The following is a 20,419-nucleotide window of genomic DNA, read 5'->3' on the forward strand; positions in this document are numbered from 1 at the left end:
CCTTTTCGATATATTGTCACACCCCTATAGTGTGAATCCAAAAAGAAATAGTGGAACTTTAAGTTGACTTTAAACTTAACAGATGGTGTTTAGACCAAATGACTGAAACCAACCTGCTAGTGGAGAAAAACCCCTAAAGGGTAGATAAGGATGAACATGTAGACAGAGTGGATGGAGTCCAGAGACACTTGAAGGGATCAGATAGGCCTATTAGCCACCCACCTCTATCTCCTCGAGTGTGCGTGCATTTGTGTTTGTGTGTCACAGGAGAATGAAGAGATGCTTGAGTTGATTACAATGCACTGATTCCCATTTCATGAGGGTCATCCTGTAACCAGGATGACGTGAGTGTCTACATCACACAAAGAAGAAGCACCCGAGAGGTAAAAGCATATAACGTCATCCATGCTCAAACATGCTTTTTAATAATGTACATCTTTGAAATGCCTATAATACGCGACGGGTGACGAGACGCTTGAAATATGTGTGTGTGTGTGTGTGTGGGGGGGGGGGGGGGCGTTTCAACATGAAGTCACATGATATTTGAAAAAAAATAATCTATATTGCATTCGAGAATGTTGAGATGATTTTTAAAAATTTCATTTCAGTTCATTCATTTCATTTCAAAAAGTAGGGAAGGTTTCTTAACCCTTTTCAAACATAAATTATGAAAAAAAGTAATTAAAGAATAAAGATGTATTCTTCTTCTTTTCCTTTCAGCTTTTCTCATCAGGGGTCGCCACTGTGTGATTTGAGAGAAAAGTAACTATAATTTAAAAAAATGATAGTATCGTGAAAAAATGTGATATTTATCATGTAAAAACCTGATAACTATTATGTTAAAATGTGATACTATCGTGTAAAAATGTGATACTATCAAATAAAAACATGGTAATTATGATGTAAACACGTGATAACAATCATGTAAAAACGTGATAACTATAACAATCATGTAAAAATGTGGTAATTATCTTTAAAAATATATATCATATATTTATCATGTAAAAACCTGACAACTGTCATGTAAAAACGTGATACTATCATGTAAAAATGTGATACTATCAAATAAAACTGATAATTATCATGTAAAAACATGATAATTATAACAATCATGTAAAAATGTTGATAATTATCTCTCAAAAATGTGATATTATCATGTAAAAACATGATATACTTGTGTAAGAACGTGATAACTATCATGTAAAAACTTGATACTATCATGTAAAAACGTGATATTTATCATGTAAAAACCTGATAACTATCATGTAAAAACATGATATTTATCATGTAAAAATCTGATAACTATCATGTGAAAAAGGGGTTTCTATCATGTAAAAAGGTGATACTATCAAGTAAAAACATGATTTCTATCTTTTAAAAATGTGATACTATCATATAAAATTGTGATACTATGACGTAAAAACTTGATATTATATAATGTAAGAACGTGATAACTATCAGTAAAAATGTGATAACTATCATTTAAAAACGTGATATTTATCATGTAAAAACGTGATAACTTATTTAAAATCATTTTAGTATCAGGTAAAAACTAGATACTATCATGTAAAAATGTGATAATAGCATGTAAAAACATGATATTTATAATGCAAAAACGTGATAACTATCATGTAAAAACGAGCCAACTATCATGTAAAAATGTGATGCTGGACTTTTTTTTTTTTTTGGTGGCAGCAATATGCTTCTGTAGTTTACCATTTAAAAAATCATGAAATGCTTTATGACGATAAAGTGGTAAAATTAACCAAATAAAGGGACGTTATTCTAGGAAGCACAATTTACAACAACAACAACAACAAAAAAGAGAAAAAAAAGAAATGTGTCAGTCAATTATAAGCATTTTTTTTTTTATACTCTTAATATTGAAAGCTCTGATCACTTTGGTAAAATTATACCCCTGAAAAAATATGAATACAATTCCACTAAATTACACATCCCAATTACCTTCCGACTATCACTAGCTTCCAAATACACTTCAAATGCGTTATGTGATTACGTCAACCGGCGAAAAAAAAAGTGTGTGTCAGTGGTGTTGAGCAGGCCGACACATGCGCTGTGAACGCCGTGGCCTCAGACAAAGACGTTGGCAGGAAAACAACAGAAGATTAATGACGAAACAAGTCGGCGTGGCTCAGAGAAAACATTTTGCAGAAGATAAACAGCTTCTCAGTGAAAAAGGTCACCGGTTGAACTATTTCACTCCTCATGATCAGGGAAGTTAAAATCTAAAAACTTCTCGTCCACAAAGGAATCAGTGCCCGGGTGATTGCTATTAGCCCTCCCAGTTAAAACGGATTGGACATCTACAGCAACCAGACAGTTAACTAAATGCTCATCATTTAGTGTCATTGATGGCGAAAGGTGTCTAATTATTCATGTTCAAAGCATATAGTAAATGTGTAATGTAGCCAAAAATGAGAGATTAAAAACGGGTATCCATCCGATTCCCCAAACTTTCCCAGAAAAGACCTGAAGAAAGTCAAGGTTAAAGCTATCAAATCAGCAATCTTAATACCGTGTTTAGTAGAAAACAGCTCAAGCCTGAGAAGAGCCTCTTTACTAGTGCTAAACGGATGCTTTTAGAATCATTCACATGCTGCTTTACCGTCCCTGAACACAGGACAGGATGCAAAAGTGTGATTAGGATGTTTGCACAACAAACAATGGGAGCAATATTAGCTAATCCGTCGGGGAACACATGCTTTAATACGGTTATTGCTGACCTTGTGATGGGAAGGAAGCAAAACGGACATAAAAATACTTTTTGAACATCTTAACTGATTTTCAAAATGTGAGTGACCGTGCACATGACGTGGAAAGAATTGGCATGTAAATGTGAGATGGCCGTTACAGCACTACACATCTTCACATCTTGTGCTGAAAATTGTGAGTCTAACATAAATTTCTCACTATTGAGTACACCTGACTATAAGTCAGAGGTGACCACATTCAAATCTGTTTCAGCACCCGTTAAATAGTTCTTCCGTTGTGGCACCAAGCATCCCTAGTGTGTTGATGAAGTCCGACAAAGCGGTTGGCTAGCTTTGACGGCGCTGACAACTGAGGCAGGGTTCTTGCAAGTTTCAACAAGTGAATTTTAAGGCTTTTTAAAGTGCCTATGACAGCAAAAAGCGTGTTTATTTCATATTTCACACGGTACTTTATGCTCCTGAATGAAATGGATCGCTTGGATGTGTGTGGAATCCTGCGCCATGAAAATGAGTGACTTCCGAGTCTGGATTGAGGAAGAAGGCGAATGTGACGGACTAATCAGCTTCACAATACAGCCATTAGTATATTATGCAGAAGGACTGCGGATTCAGCTGATTTTGCGGATTAATTTATTTTTCGTATGACACCAGCCCTATGTGCTGCAGGCTTTTGTTGCTGCACCAGAGAGAGGCATGTGAACCTTTTTGGGTTTCAAAAGATCCTGTTCACCGCAAAGAATGGGCAAAACAAGTCAGATAACTGTGGGACCATTGGACGGACAAGGAAGTGAGTAAGCTACGTGTTTTATATTATGTCAAATACTGGGATCATGGCACACGTTTTAATAAGGAGGTCGCTTGCATTTTGTGGATGACAATGCTCCCTGTCCACCGAAAAGGCGGGAGTGGATGCCACCCGCGGCTGACGACCGGCGGCTTGTCATACCATGGTCGCCGGCCGATGAGTGTCCGTGCTCAGGCAACCATGCGCTCTCGCCTGTGGTTCTCGATTGTGTAGAGACTTCCACCCCTCTCGGCCCTCTTTGTGTGCCAACCGAGAGAGCACTATCCTCGGCTTGGGCTAGGGCAGCCACGCGCGCCGACGTCGATCGATTTATCCACTGAGAATGTGCAATTTTTGGCGTTCAGTGACGAGCCGAAACTTGCTCACCGCCGGGGGCTGGCCGATCGGTGAACATTATCACCCCCGCCGCTGTGCGTGACATGACTCGGGGTAGTTTTGTGTGATTTTTCGTTTTCAAAAGGAAAGAAAGAGACTTGGAAGAGCCGCTCAGTATGGGTTAGCATGTAGCATAGCTCTTACACTCTTTTGTTTACACTCTTTCCTTGTCTCCGAGTCCGTGCAGGGAAATGACAAGAGGCGACTAACTCCGGTGGCATAAAATACCATTCGGGAGGTTTAAGAAGAGGGCAATTTTCACCATTATGCAGTAATTTAGCCTTGTCATACTGAATAAAAGTATTTTTAATATTTCATATTCAATTTAGTAGCACAAGACTGTTATTTGTCATGACCATACAATTTATTTAGCAATTGGGGAAAAATACTTAAAAACAATATCCTGTAAAAATATTGGAGTAGAAAGATAAAAAAAATGATGACATTTTGCTGCTTTTTCTCATTCTGAATCTTCCTCCTCCATTGGGCTGAATTCTAAATCAGCTAAAATCATTAATCGGTCGATGTCATCACCCAGATGGCAGCGCCAGAGTGCTAAAATGACTGGAGTAGCTATACGGCAGACTGAAAGACTCATTTCTCGTCATCTGTGCCAAATTTTTGTATATAGTCGAATCGTCTCAAAATATGATTTTTAATTCACATAATAATGCTAATTAAGATTTTTTTTGGGGTGTCACAGGCACTTTAAGATTACTTAGAACAGCATTTAAAGCGAGAAATATGGAAACTTCACCAGAGGTGACAGTGGGCCAGAACGGTCAGGAATGCAGTTCCGGTATAAGATTCACGGCCGGAACGCTGTTCCGGTATACAGTGCTTTGATTCCGACAACATGACGACAACTGTTAAAACGCTATGTAAAACAAAAAAAAAAATACAAAGCTGCCACACATGCATTTCATCTTCAAGAATAAAAAAATCTACCAACATTAGATTTACATACACAAGTGTTAACAACAAGCATAATAAGGGCTTGTGTAGCGTAATCCGTTTCCACCGATATTTATTATTTATTTTTTTCCACGGACGGCATGGAGGATTCCCCAGCTGCTGCAGTTATCTGAGTCTGATGATGACGAGTCACGTCACTGTGCTAATGCAGGCAGCAAAGCAAAACGCCTGGACTCATTTATCCATTCAATTGGCTGACATGCTGACAGAGATAGTTAGCTCAGATTGGTTCAAATGTGCATGTTTTCTGAAACAGCAAAAAAGAAAAAAGTTTGTTGAATTGATGCGACAAAAAAAGGCAATGCAACAGAAAATGGATCAAATCTTTAAGAGCACGGCAAGAGTTAGGAGGCCTATTTATCATATTTAGTTTTATTTGCTCTGATGGGGAAGTTCAGAACATCTGTGCATGATGTGCACTTTGGACTTATATTTGTTCATTTATGTTAGGCTTCTTATTCATTTCCTTTTGATTTAAAAAAGTCGATGTTTGCGCGATCTTCAAAATATATTCCATTTCACGCTGCATAATATGCGTCATTTGTACTTATTTTTCTGAATGTATGTTACTTATATCTTTATTATTAAGAAACACAGCAAAAAGTAAATGTTTGCATTAACTTCAATTCTAATACACATCCTATGTTCTTAAGTAGTTAAGATTTGGCATTTAGTATGTGAGGAACATATTGTAAACTGTAAACTAATTTTGCACTGTTAATAACAAATATTTATTACTAATGCTGTCACACGTCACTTTACCACTGCGGCGGTCTACAAATGGATGCATACTGTAAACTGAAATCTGTTTTTTTGCACTATTAATAAACGTTAATTACCGAATGCTGCTATCAAATTTCACCTTACTTATACCACAAGAGTATCACTATTAGAAGTCTTTGACTCCCCACTGGTGCATTTAATATTGTTTTATCTTGTGTTGTGTAAATATACTGTATATATATATATATATATATATATATATATATATATATATATATATATATATATATATATATTTTTTTTTTTTTTTTTTTTCATTTTGCATATTGGAGATTGTACATATTTTTCAGTCTATTCTATTCTATTCTATTCTATTCTATTCTATTCTACGGTGTTCTATTATTTAGCAAATCACTGAAAAAATACAATTTTGAATCAAAATCAGTTTTTGTATGTGTTATAGAAATAACTGGCCAAAACAGTTTTCTTTGATTTTTTTCTTGCATTTCATTAGTTAGACACCCCCCACCCCCCCCCCCACCCCCAAAATAAATAAATAAAAAATAAATAAATAAAAAGAAATAAAAACCTTCACATCGGGGAGTTCTGGCAAGAAGTTCTAACCACTTTCACCCCTGAACTTCACAACCTTTCCAAAAAGATGTGTAACTTGTAGCACGTGGCAGGGCAGGATGAGTGCAAAAAAGGTAAAAAAGGGAGCAGACGTCCACTAATGCACTTTTAATAGACAAAACTATATAAATTCAGCTTAACCACTCGTCACTCAGGAGTATAATGGACCACGCACACGGTGATCGTCTCCAGTCTGCCTGGTCGTTCCAGTGCCTCTCGTCAGGACTTGACTTGAGACTCGGCGTCCTCCTGGCCCTGAGCTCTCGTGGCCCTGAGCTCTCGTGGCCCTGAGCTCTCCTGGCCCTGAGCTCTCCTGGCCCTGAGCCGTCGTGGCCCTGTGCTCTCGTGGCTCTCGTGGCCCTGTGCTCTCGTGGCTCTGTCTCCCCTGTGTCCACGTCACCTCGCCTTTTATTGACCAGTGGCACTGCTTTTGTCCCGCCCCGTCAGCCTCCAATTGGCTTAGTCCTCCATTTTGTTATCTTGACCAGAGTGTTACAGGTGTCCTGCGTAAGTCTTCTGATTGGTGTCAATTAGGTTGGAAGTTAAAACTACAAACAATGAATCTAAAAGCAACCCACAGCACACAATATTAAAACAAATCAAAATATTAAAACACTTCCACCTTGTGACAAAGGTCTCATATGTGTGCTGTTGGGAGACCACCTGCCCGGCCTGATAACAGACACACAGCCTTTTCAGTGATGTGTCCGGCGCCCGCCGAACAAAGAAAATGGGCCGTGGTTCAGTTTATGTAACGTGACTCAGCCCCACGGTTTTCACAGCTGGTCTGTGATTGGCCAAGAGTGGCTTTAGTTAAAAACATCCTATATCATTGGTTCAATAAAAGGCTTCACGTGTTACTATCTGACGACATCCTTTCCTCGCTGCGTTTTTACAACAGTGCTAGCAAACATGCCAAAACAGTCTTTTAAGATTGAATGGATGAAAGAGCACGATTTCCTCACTAAAAGCAGTCGAGACTCGTTCAACGGTTTCTGCACGCTTTGCCAGTGTGACGTGGATGTGAGCAGCTGGAGCAAAACAGCTGTTACACAGAGAGTGCGAAAAATAAAAGAATGAGGCGAGCAGTTCGGGCGTCGACATTAGAAACATTTTTCAGAGAACACCTCTGGATAACAAAATAACTGCAGCTGAACTTTGTAAAGTTGCTCCTCTTATAAAGTGTTCACTTCTTTTGAGCAGTTCAATGCTTACATTGTTTTTACACAAAAAAATCTTATTCTTAAGAATTTTGTTTGTTACAAATGTTCCTTGTTAATACCGTTGCTCTGCAAAATATCCTACACTGGCGAAACGTCCACCAATGGCGAATGTTTTAACCTTTTGTAGTGTCATTATTCATGATTAGTTTATAGACTTTTTTTGTTGTTTTTGAGTAATTGTAGACTTTTTTAACGAAATAAAAATACTACGATTGATTTTTTTAAAAACGCTAAATCATAATTGTTTTTGAAAAGTATTGTCTTTCCTTTTCAAAACCCTTTTAATCTCATTAATGTCCGTTGTTTTTAACTTAATTGGTACAGTATATTGTTTTGATTTAAAGTTTCTCTCATTTTCTATTCAATTTTTTACTACATGCTACTTATATCTAACTAATTTGTGTATCATTTTGATTTTATTTAATGTATTTTTAAAGAAGAGTATTGTTCGCATTTTCGAACATTAGTAGGGGTGGGAAACTCTGGCTACCTCACAGTAAGATACGATTTGCAATACAAGACTCACGATAACGATCTCACGAGTGTGGCGATATCACAATTATCGATACATTGGTCTGGAAATCATTCTACGATATCATACAAAACAACTAAAAAACAGGAAAAACAAGCTCTTTTCATCAATCTGATGTGAATTGGAAAGCGTTTATCACTAGTTGACGTCAAATCAATTTGAAGTGGGAGGATCAACCCTCCCACTTCAAATGGATTGGACATTTATGGCTGTCACTGGCAGCCAATGCCAGGCAATGAGTTCATTTTGGGGCTTTTCACATCATTTCCTGTTGAATTTCAGTCACTTCCGTTTTCCTTTCACGGCATTTACAGGTCACTTCCTGTTGATTTTGGCTGACTCAAGAATGTACACATATGAATAGGAAGTGACTCAAAGTTAAAGATAGACCGATTATCGGCTGGGCGCTGATATTTGGAAATTTGACTTATATCAGTTTTTTTAAGGGCTCTGATTGGTTAAATGGTAATGGTAAATGGAGTTACTCTTGCATTGCACCTTTCCACCTTTTTAAGGCCCTTAAAGCGCTTCACACTATATCCTCATCTCCCAACTGGTGATGCAGCACCAGGAGCAACATTGGGTTTAGGATCTTGCTCAAGGACACTTAGGTCCTCAGGGCTTTCTTTTCTGTGGAAAAATTTCAGAGCGCTTTTTATTTAACATTTTATTCAATTTTATGAGATGTTTCTGAGTCTGGATTCAATCACTTCTTGAGCTATTATTTTCTATTTGTGTGATTCAATAAACATGCTTTAGGCATTTAAATGCAGTGTTTGCATTATTCACATTTTTTACACCAATTTTTACACTTTGACGGCAATTGAATATCGGCTCCAAAAATCAGTTATTGGCCCCTCTAACCACTCATAATCGGTATAAACTCTGAAAAACCCATATCGGTCGATCTCTACTCTAAATTAACAGAAAGTAACCTGTAAATGCCCTAAAATGGACAAGAAGTGACCTGTAAATGTCCACAAGACTGGCTGTGAATGCTCTGGTTTCAGTGCAATTGACAGCGCTAGACGTCCAATCCAGTTAAAATGAATAGGATGTCTTGCGTCATCAATGGAAGCCAGTGAGCTAACGTACACACAATTCTAATGGAGGATTGTGGTAGCAACCGGTTGGTTCCTTTTTTCAAACAGTGACACCTTTTCAAACGATACATCGATTCTTGGTGGGAGCAGATCGATAACAAATGGGCTACAAAGTATCTCTATATATCACCTTTTCTATACATTGTTCTTTGTTATCGGGACGGATCTAGAAAAAATTTAATGGGGTTGCGAGAAATATTTTATGATATAATACATCACCAATTATTTAGACAGTGGTACGATATTATGCGACGATTCGATTCAAGGGTCTTCGATCGATTCAACGCAAAGACATTTAACACCATCAGCTCCAAGTTACCAAAAGCAATAAAAAAATAGAAATCAGTTTTGATGTGTAAGAAAATTTTCTTGATGAAACATCAGATTCTTTAATGAAAAATAATTAAACAAAACTGAATATCGAAATTATAATTATCATGCATTTTGATCGGATTACATTAAATTGCGCTTAACAAAAATGACACAAGTGACATTTACATCCTGATATAAAGAAACTTCATTCTTTTTCATTTTTATTATTATTATAAAGATCCTCACTGACACCACTACTTAATTAATGGCATTAATGTCAAATAGATTTTTTTTCCCCCATTGAATATCTATCTCTTTTCATATTTTTAAACGATAAATTTGCATATCACTTAATTTAATATACTACAGATGATAAAATGTGTTCTGTGTATTTTAATTCTATCTTTACGCATGAACAAATGTTCCTTCATGGTCAGCCCTAGCAGTTCAAATGGATTGGACATCTACTTGTGACAAAATAAATGAAATTTACAACAGCAGGATAAAAATTGTCACATAATTGGCTGTCTATCAACTTCAATCGAACTGCAAGATTTAAGGATTATGTATTTGTGATCATTTTGTATTTGTTTTTAAATATTTTGCCAACCAGATGAAGTAAAAGTTACTGTTACCAGAGCGTGTAGCGCACACCTCCTTCCAAAACCCGCCCCCGCACCCGTATAAAAAGCTACTGTGTACGCACACGTGCGAAGAGAAGCCAGCACCGCGGTACTCTCTGACACCGAGAGGCTTCTCCCACTTGTGGACCAGGTGGACGGTAACATGTCTGATCCGGTCAAACGTCAGACATCCTTCCTCATCGAGGACATCCTCTCCATGAAAGACAAAGTGGGTTCTGTTGAGAAATGCTGCACCCATGCAAAGGAAGAATGGGAAGAAGACGGCAAAAAGTTGGCAGAGTCATCTTTTGTGGACCACACAGGTGAGCTCAACAACAATTCATTGCTTAACTATTTGGCTCAGGTTGTGTTTACTTACGTCTTATTGACGAAATCATCATCAAAGACTGTTTCTGTCTTCCACTTCACAGCATCACTGGACACATCCTGTCCCAGCACGTCCGAGTCATTTGTGGAAAAACCCAAACGCACCAGAGCGGCATTCACGCATCTCCAAGTGCTGGAGCTGGAGAAGAAGTTCAACCACCAGAAGTACCTGTCGCCCCCCGAGAGAGCCCACCTGGCCAATGCGTTAAGACTGACCGAGACCCAGGTGAAAATCTGGTTTCAGAACCGCAGGTACAAAACCAAGAGAAAGCAGCAGACGTCGGACTTCATCAAGGACACTTACAAAGCGGAAGGACTGGACCCGTCCATGTTCTTAAACTCTTTTTGCAGAGCGTATCAGTACAGACCCTTCTTGTGGCACTACGGTGGTCCCTGGAGGCCGGTTTTGTGGTGAAATTTTTTTTTTTTTTTTTTTAAACCTCAAAAAGTTCGTAGACTGTGCAAACATGCCATTTCATTGCTGTTACTATAATTCTCTCTATTTGTACATTTTTAAGACAACTGAATGAAATGTTCCATGAGCCAAGAAGAATGAGATTATTAAATTTAATTAACAATCATACATTTTACTCTTATTTGAACATTTGAAATAATGATGATCACATACATTTATAGCTTTATTGTACAAATGAGTGTCATTTATAAAAATGTCTTATAGCTCTGGCAATTTTGAAGAAATGCATTTTTATTATAATAAAATATTGCATATTGATATTCATTTGTTTCCTACCTTGATAAATAATTCTTGACATTATTCATTGGCTGCCATTGACGGCGATAGGTGTCCACGTGGCGATCATTCACTGCCAGCCCTTCCAAACAAAATGGACTGGACACGTATCTCTGTTAATGCAAGCCAATGAATTAATATGTGAAGTCTTAGCTCTCACGTTTGTTGACCGCTTATATAGAGCGTTCTTAACCATACTGTTTGTCTGTAGGAGCAATTATATTCCTAACAAGAGCAGACCAACGCCAAGGCAGCCAAATTCAAAGCATGGCCATATTTGGAAGAGTGACCTCTCCCTTTCAGTATGAACATTTTTCTTGTTGTCATATCACCAACTCTGAAAATTTGAGTAAAAAAGACAAGACTATTATCAAGTTATCACGAAATTTCTTTTTTGGCCTCTGTGACCTTTGGCCTTTCACCTCACTAGCCCAAAATGTAACCACCTTTTCCGGTTCATATTATATTGAACACAAATATATAGACAGAGAGACAAGACACTCAGAATCAAATACATAACCTCAGTTTATATAGGCTTTGCCTGTTTTAAAGCATGAGGTACAATATTTCGCTACTTTTTTGTGTGATTTCCTGCAAAATTATATCAGGCAAAAATACACTTTGGAACAAACAAAATGCTATTTGGCAGTAGTACAGATATTAATACAATGATTTGGACCAATGTATCAATTCGTTTCATATCGAATGAAACATCGATCAGAATCGTCATCACGCAGATATGGTTTTGTTCGAAAGAATGCTTTTCATTCAAATTTTTCAACAACAATATTCTCAAAAACCTCAAGAATTTATGTAATTGTGTTGAAGGTCTACATGTTGAATCAAATCTGTGTTTATCCACCACTGTGCCGCGTTATAGTACTTTGCCGTGGCGTAGGGTATGGTGTCCCGTGGAAAAGCATTTACTTTCACTTAGTTGATGTAAAAATGAATCCACAAATGTGCAAAATCTGGTGTCTGTGCTGTCCAATGGTCAGTAATCATACAATACTCTTCCATATCAGTAGGTGTCAATAGGTAGCTAATTACTTTGTTTAGTGACGTGCAAGAGGTTAGAGTGGCGTTGGGGCTAGCGGCTTGCTAGGGAAACTATAACAGTGACAGGTATTAGAAAGGAAATATGCTAACTCAGAACTGGACAAAATTCATTGAATGGCAGTCAAAAGGAAGCAAAGACCGTCTCCTTTCAGAGCATCTCTGGTGTAATACAATAAGCAGCAGCTATCTTTCATTGGGATATACGGTAGAATGTATAGAAGAACTGAATATAGCGTGATTAACTTTCAATGGGGATGCAGTGATAACTACTCAAATACAGAACCCCAGGTGTCACACTGAATGCGTAAAAATACGATTATAAAAAATATGTTTTTCCATGTGGTTGTTTGATTCTTGTTCAATACACAACTTTATATTTTTATTATAGTCTTCAGGAATTCATTATAAACATTTTCTGATAGTGGCGTGCCTTGGGATTTTTTTTTTTAAATGAAAAAAGTGTGGTGTGGCTCAAAAAAGGTTGAAAAGAACTGTATTAAATTGATTGTAGGTCTGTAATGTCAGAAAATATTGTACCTTATCTTGAATTGTCTGATATTATCAGGTAGCCGTTTATATCGGACGATAAAAGCATCATAAAATGATATCGGATAATATCGACATCAATTTTTCGTTATCAGTTTTGTGCCAATATGCATGTTGCCTTCAAAGTGAATGTCGTAGCCTTCTGCCTTTGTACATGAGCTGGTCACAGCTTAGCACAGCAGTTATGCTTATTGACCATTAGATGTCACCAAACTAAAATGCTTGGGATTCTTTATGTGAGCATTATCGTTATTAAAGCACCTAGTGGGGCATCACAATACAATTAGCCACAATATGTTAAGTCCACGACCGCATGTATCGGTTTGATATCGGTATCCGATTTTTGGAGATGTACGGTATCAGTTATCGGTTAAAAAGTAATTATCGGGCAACTCTAATCGTATCGTCATGAAATTGGTCATTTACACCTCTATTATACAGTAAGTGCTATAAGTAAGATCAAACAAAAACAAGGAAAAAAATAACACCTGAGTGCAAATCAACAAACAAGATAGCAAATTCCATCTATCAAAACATGTTCAAGTGGACTTCTTGTAATGAATCCATCGCCATGTTCAAGTAGTGATATGGCTGACTGAGAAACAGTGCACAGAAATCACAAAAGATTCCTGTAACAGAAAGCATTAGCGCGATGACTAGAGATAAAGCCGCCAGTTCGGCGTCACAAGGTACGATTGCGTCACGATTGGCCGCAACGGTCGGAGGAGTTCAAACCGAGTAGCGAGTTCACACGGGTACCTGTGGCCAACTCGATAGGAGAAAAAGTGCCACACACAAGAAGAAGCCATGTCAACAAGCCAACTGAGACAAACATCTTAAAGAGCCTCTTCTTATCTCTGCGCGTGAGCATCGCAAGATGCCAACGCGGCATGAAGCAGAGAACCTGCCGAGTGGCTCCTCTAATCGACCCCATCGTTTCAAGTGGACAAACCGGTCGCTGAGCGGCAGGGTCAGTTGGGTGAAGAAACAAATAGAACATTACGGCTTTCTAGAAATTCATACACCGACTTCTTATCAACGGGACCTCAGCGTATAAACAGGTAATTAGACATAAAGAGGGCTGATAGCGTCTGTTTTGGCGGCCGTGAGAATGCGACACTAATCTGACGGTGTCTTTCAGCAGGCGGGCCGCATGCGGACATGTTGACTGCAGGGAGATAGGAATTTGTACACTAAACATGATCAGAAGCACTTCTAACCTGAATTCAAATTTAGAATTCCTGAAATTAAACATAAACAAGGCAGCAACATGTGTGCTCAAATAACATGAAAATACTGTAGTATATATTCTTTATCCTCTTCATGACATTTTTATAACGTTACATACCGGTAAGTGTAAATTACTTATAGTAGCCTAGAAAGCATCATTCCCATTTGTCTGCATGATTAACTTTAAAATATTCAGGCAATAAGTAATAAGAATGCATTTAAATTTGTAACTATTAGTATTTAATATTTAGATTTCTTTGCACTATCTACTGCAGGGATGGCCAATCCTGGTCCTCGAGAGCCGCAATCCAGCTTGCTTTCCATGTCTCCCTCCTCCAACACGCCTGAATCAAATTATCAGGATTGTTATCAGGCAACTGCAGAGCTTGCTGATGTTAAAGTGTGTTAAAGGAGGGAGACATGGAAAACAAACTGGATTGCGGCTCTCGAAGACCAGGGTTGGCTACCCCTGATCCACTGTATATTGATTGCAAATTATGGATAGTACAGTATATTATTTGGAATAGGGAAAGAAAGAAAAGACTTGTGAACATATATATTTTTTTAAAACAAATCGTTTAGCTTTTTATGCTAATTAAAACTATAATAGGTATTCTGATTCCAAAATGACAGTTTTTTTCCTAACGTGTGAATTTGAACATATTTTTTAAAAAAACAAATCTTTTAGCTTTTTATGCTAATTAAAACTATAATAGGTATTCTGATTCCAAAATGACAGGTTTTTTCCTCATGTGTGAATTTTTTTTCTCCTTACATACTCACTATGTTGTTGCTTCTTGAAAACAATTCTAATTACAATAGTCATCCCCTTTGTAAAAACATAAGTGATAAATATACTGGAAATATACTGTATTAAGCATAGTACCAGTCATATATACATATATATATATATATATATATATATATATATATATATATATATATATATATATATATATATATATATATATATATATATATATATATATATATATTAGGTGTGTCAAACGGTTAAAATTTTTAATCGAGTTAATTACAGCTTAAAAATGAATTAATCGTAATTAATCGCAATTAATCGCAATTCAAACCATCTATAAAATATGCCATATTTTTCTGTAAATTAATGTTGGAATGGAAAGATAAGACACAAGATGGATATATACATTCAACATACGGTACATAAGTATTGTATTTGTTTATTATAACAATAAATCAACAAGATGGCATTACCATTATTAACATTCTGTTAAAGTGATCCATAGATAAAAAGACTTGTAGTTCTTAAAAGGTAAATGCTAGTACTAGTTATGGAAATTTTATATTAAAACCCCTCCTAATGTTTTCGTTTTAATAAAATTTGTAAAATTTTCAATCAAAAAATACACTAGTAGCCCGCCATTGCTGATGTCAATAATTACTTACACAATGCTCATGGGTGCTGAAGCCTATAAAATCAGTCGCACCCAAGCGCCAGCAGAGGGCGACAAAACTCCGTAAAACACAACAAGTACACATTTCACTGTCCTGTCATTTTAATCTGTTTGAGAGGGGCATTTGTGCGTTAATTGCGTGAAATATTTTAACGTGATTAATTAAAAATTATGAACAGCTTTCAGACTTAACTCATTACAAATTTTGTTCCCCAATGTTATGATTAGTTTTATCAGTTTTAGTATCATAACATTGGCATTGTTTTCATACGTAAGCATTTCCATTTCGGAAAATTCAAAGAAGCAGGACCCTTTTTCCATTCTTATTAATCTTGCAATTGTAACCCCCATGCTGTCTTGTGATGCAGTTACCCCATTATCTCATTTTGGACATTTAAGAATCTCTTCCTGCAGCGCCTGGATTAAGTGGATTAGGAGGTAATTGATGAAAAGCACAGAAGCATTAGTATGTGTGTTTTTAAATTATGGATTTCCCATTAGAGTGACTTTTGGGCTTTTTAAGACTTTAAAGCACGGTTAATAGACTTCTAATCCACTTAAAAAGTGACCCAATGCAAATTCAATTTTTTCCCCCTCCACGGTCCACCCCCTAAAATGGGTAAAATTAAACGTGTGACCTGGTTTAGATAACATTTGTCATTTAAGTTGTGATTTCATAGCTGTCACTTTTGTAAATCTAACCGCTCTGCAAATGAGCAGATTTAAAATCTGTGACAGTTTAACATAAAATACAATGAGCATCCCACCTTGTGCTTCCAATATGCCCACTAGCCAATGGCTACAAGCAGTGGCGGAACAAATGTGAACAGGGTCTGAGTTCGATGCAAATAAACGGGCCCCCCGAGGTGAACGTCCAGCGGGTGGGGGTCCTAGTGGATAATTATTCGCGGGCCCCTTCACACTTTTGCAGGTTCTTCAAGACATTCGTCCGATGTGTGGGGCGGGGGCGTTGCTAGTGGAAAATTTTCTGTAGGCCCCTCTAGACCAGGGGTACCCAACCGCCAGGCTGAGTACCAGTACCGGTCCGTGGCGCATTTGCTACCGGGCCGCACAGAAATAATAATTTATTAATGACTGCATTCTGCCCGAATTAACTTTGGCCTGTGCCCATTAACACACCAATATCCCTGTCTACCCTAGATATAATACTACAGGATAGAATGTCGTCATAGAAATGCATTGATTGGACTGCTAGCAGTACATCTTGTTTTGTATTTCTATGTGCGCCTGTCCTCGATAATAATGTATGACGTAGGGCGGGCGCATCACATTTGTTCCTGTAAATAATTAGCCCCAACACTAGAATAACTGAAAAAAAGACGTCTTCAGACAGATTTTTTTACAGGGAAAAGGGCACCTGACGAGCCAGAAGATGAGCCTACAACCTCGAAGAAAACTAAATCTACGCTACTTCCCAATCACTAAAGACCCATGAACTGCGAAGGAGTGGATTTGAGACCCGTTTGTGAATAAACCAAGTGATTCGAGCATATCTGTGCAACAGGAGGATCAGCTTGTAGAGATTGCAAATGACTGCGACGTTAAATGTACTGTACATTTGAGACAACAACTCCACCGAGGTTCTGGATTAAAGTCATTCTGGAATATCCTGACATTGCTACGAGAGCACTGAAAACTGTGCTAAAATTTCAACATCGTATCTTTGTGAAGTGGGCTTCTCTCACCCTCCCATCACACCTAGATGGGACCATCTCGTCTCAACGAAACAAGCTCAGGCCTCGCACTGATACAGCGGGTGAGTTATATTTTCCCTGCACTTAACACGACGGGGCTAAAAACAAATGTTATATTTATATTTTTTTGCCGGTGTTATGACAATTTTTGCATGCGCGTAACGTTAAAAATGGCCGCGAATGCAGCTATTCCAAAGTAAACACTACAAACTTTCTTTAAGGAAAGGAATATTAACTTACGTTTGATCATGGACGGACATGTAGAAGAGAGTCCAACTGAAAATAAAACAGGGCTTTTTCACCACCACAAAATCTTTAGGAACAAAATTTTATAAGGGTGCAAAATTTGACAGAACACCAGTCAGTGAAAAAGAGACCCAAATCACAACGGTCCGTGGTGCAAAAAAGGTTGGGGACCCCTGCTCTAGACAACCAGCCAAGCAGCAACACAATACGGCTACTGTCCGCCATAGTCGATGCCAACGTCAACCGGAAAAGAGAAAGTAAAAACGAACGCACCTCTCTCACTCTCTCATCAGTCTGTTCAGGAACAGCATGCAAAATACAACCGCCACATTAGAACCAGATTCGTTATTCGACCTGATCATTTTATATTATCCTAAACATCTGTCACATCCATCATCAAAATACTTTCCAGTGGTCATGTGTAGCACACGATGGCATAAGTACCATAATTAGATGAGCCATTGAAGCAGATAAAATAGGGGGGGGGGGTCGGATCTCTCAAGTGCCGAAAAGCGTGAAATAGTTTATTTCTTTGGACAAGGTGTTGAAAGCTTAGATACATACAGTATATCACGGAAATTTAAGAATGATAATCGTATTATTGTACAGTGGTATGAAAAACTATCTGAACCTTTTGGAATTTCACACATTTCTGCATAAAATCACCATCAAATGTGATCTGTTCTTTGTGGAAATCACACAGATGAAAAAACAGTCTTCTTTACCTAAAACCACCCAAACATTTATAGGTTTTCATATTTTAATGAGGAAAGCATACAAACAATGACAGAAGGGGAGAAAATAAGTAAGTTTGCTCTGCCTAAGGAGACTTAAAGAGCAATTGAAACCAATTTTTACCAAACATTTTAAGTCAGGTGTGTGCTTTAAAGCCGCCCTGCCCACTATAAAACACACACCTGGTAAGAAATGTCTTGATGAGAAGCATTGTCTGAGGTGCACCATGGCTTGGTCAAAAGAGCTGTCTGAAGACCTGCAATCAAGGAATGCTGATTTCTTCTTGGCTACAGTAAAGTGTTGCTTTCAGTTGGGAATTTATTCAAAGTCTGTTGAGAGAAATGTTGGGAGAAATGTTTGGTATTCATAAATGTGTCATCAGTTGATGTTGAAAATAATGTGCCTATTGCTTGTTATTATTGACATAATATCTTTCCGCCACAAGATGGAAATATGGAACTTAATTGTCTAAAGTGCTACTTTTATTACGTCTTTTTGTTTGACTTTGATGACTTTGATTTGTGGGATTGTCTGTGAAGACAGCAATGTGAGAGGATGTATCTGCATATCGGTGGAAATTAAACCCGAGTCATTTAGAACAGGGGTCCCCAACTTTTTTTGCACCACTGACCGGTGTTATTTGGGTCTTTTTTTTTTTTCACGGACCGGTGTTCTGAGAAAGTTTGTAACCCATCAAAAGTTGCAACGATGCGGTTCTGCACATGCGCGTAACGTTAAACATAGCAGCAAAATGTGCAAATGCAGCATTTCCAAAGTAAACACTACAAACTTTCTTGAAAGAAAGGAATATTAATTTACGTTTGATCATGGAAGGACTTGTAGAAAAGTTCTCCACAGATATATCCTGCCATGTTAGCTGCACACAACAACTGCACACCGCTCTCACCATTAACCTCTTCACTTTGTCGTTAGGCATTAATTAAGAAGCCCGCTTCACAAAGATACGATGTTGGAAATTGTAGCAAGGTTTTCAATGCTCTCGTAGCGATGTCAGGATATTCCGGAAAGACTTTAATCCAGAACCTCGGTAGAGTTTTCTCAAATGTACATTTAATAAGGTCGCCGTCATTTGCGATCTCTACAAGTTGATCCTCCTGTTGCACAAACATGCTCGAATCACTCGGTTTATTCACAAACGGGTCACTCCTTCGCAGTTCGTGGGTCTTCGAGGTTGTAGGCTCGTCAGGTGCCCTTTTCGCCGTAAAAATATCTGTTTTCCAGTCATCTTCGCTTGTGTGGGGGTTAATTATTTCCGGGAACAAATGTGCTGCGCCCGCGGCCTAGTACTACGTTATTATCAAGGACAAGCGCATATAGATATATTATATACACAAACAAGAGGTACTGCTAGCAGTCCAATCAATGGATTTCTATGATGACATTCTAATCTATCCCGTAGTATTATATGTAGAGTAGACAGGGATATTGGTGTGTTAAGCAGGGGCAGAGGGTTAATTCGGCCAGAACGCGGTCGTTATTAAATTATTATTTCTGTGCGGCCCGGTAGCAAATGCGCCACGGTCCAGTACCGGTCCGCGGCCCGGCAAATGGGACCCCTGATTTAGAAGACTTCATAACTGAAGACAGAGATAGTGATGGAGTTCATACCACTGTAGACTACTGCTACAGAATGGTAATTGGTATACCTCAAACATATGAGGAGGCCATGAGTTCAAATAATGGTTTCAACCATACAAGAATTCCTATATTTAGAACAACTACTAGGTAGCATTGATCATTATCAGTACACTCCAACAACTGTACACGATGACAACCAGGGACAATAGCTCTTGCCAAAAATCCTGTAAACAGAGATGCAAGCACGTAGACATAAAATATCATTTTATTAGATCTACTGTGAATCAGGGAAGAGTAACATTGACGTATTGCACAACGGATGACATGATAGCTGATATCATGACGAAACCTGTTACAAAGTTAAAATTGAAGAGGTTTCACAGTGTTATTTTTGGAATTTAAAACGTAAAAGTTCATTTGTCTGTTAAAAAGGGCATCAACATGAGAACAAGTGGGGGTGTTGAGAGAAATGTTGGGAGAAATGTTTTGTATTCATAAATGTGTCCTCAGTTGGTGTTGAAATAATGTTCCTATTGCTTGTTATTATTGACATATTATCTTTCCGCCACAAGATGGCAGGATGGGACTTAATTGTCTAAAATGCTACTTTTATTACGTCATTTTTGTTTGACTTTGATTACTTTGATTTGTGGGATTGCCTGTGAAGACAGCAATGAGAGAGGAT

The 20,419-nt window shown here is 37.9% G+C and overlaps 2 protein-coding genes across 2 annotated transcripts in view; one reads left to right on the forward strand and one right to left on the reverse strand.

The window, feature by feature from the left end:
• The window catches only part of nkx2.7 (NK2 transcription factor related 7), a 31,117-nt gene that overhangs the window by 9,693 nt on the left and 1,005 nt on the right, over positions 1–20,419 (reverse strand). The window lies entirely within an intron of this gene.
• nkx3-1 (NK3 homeobox 1) lies at positions 10,142–11,147 on the forward strand. The gene is made up of 2 exons (XM_057832519.1): positions 10,142–10,359; positions 10,468–11,147. The coding sequence occupies exons 1-2, from the start codon at positions 10,200–10,202 to the stop codon at positions 10,836–10,838; spliced, it is 531 nt and encodes a 176-aa protein (XP_057688502.1). The 5' UTR covers positions 10,142–10,199; the 3' UTR covers positions 10,839–11,147.

This window comes from Corythoichthys intestinalis, chromosome 3 (genome assembly GCF_030265065.1).
Source record: "Corythoichthys intestinalis isolate RoL2023-P3 chromosome 3, ASM3026506v1, whole genome shotgun sequence".
Classification (NCBI taxonomy): Eukaryota; Metazoa; Chordata; class Actinopteri; order Syngnathiformes; family Syngnathidae; genus Corythoichthys; species Corythoichthys intestinalis.

Bases quoted from the DNA above. Each gene is read 5' to 3' on its own strand.
- nkx3-1 (XM_057832519.1), top strand. From the start codon at position 10,200: ATGTCTGATCCGGTCAAACGTCAGACATCCTTCCTCATCGAGGACATC. The intron at 10,360-10,467 runs GTGAGCTCAACA...TCCACTTCACAG, and splicing joins ATCTTTTGTGGACCACACAG to CATCACTGGACACATCCTGT.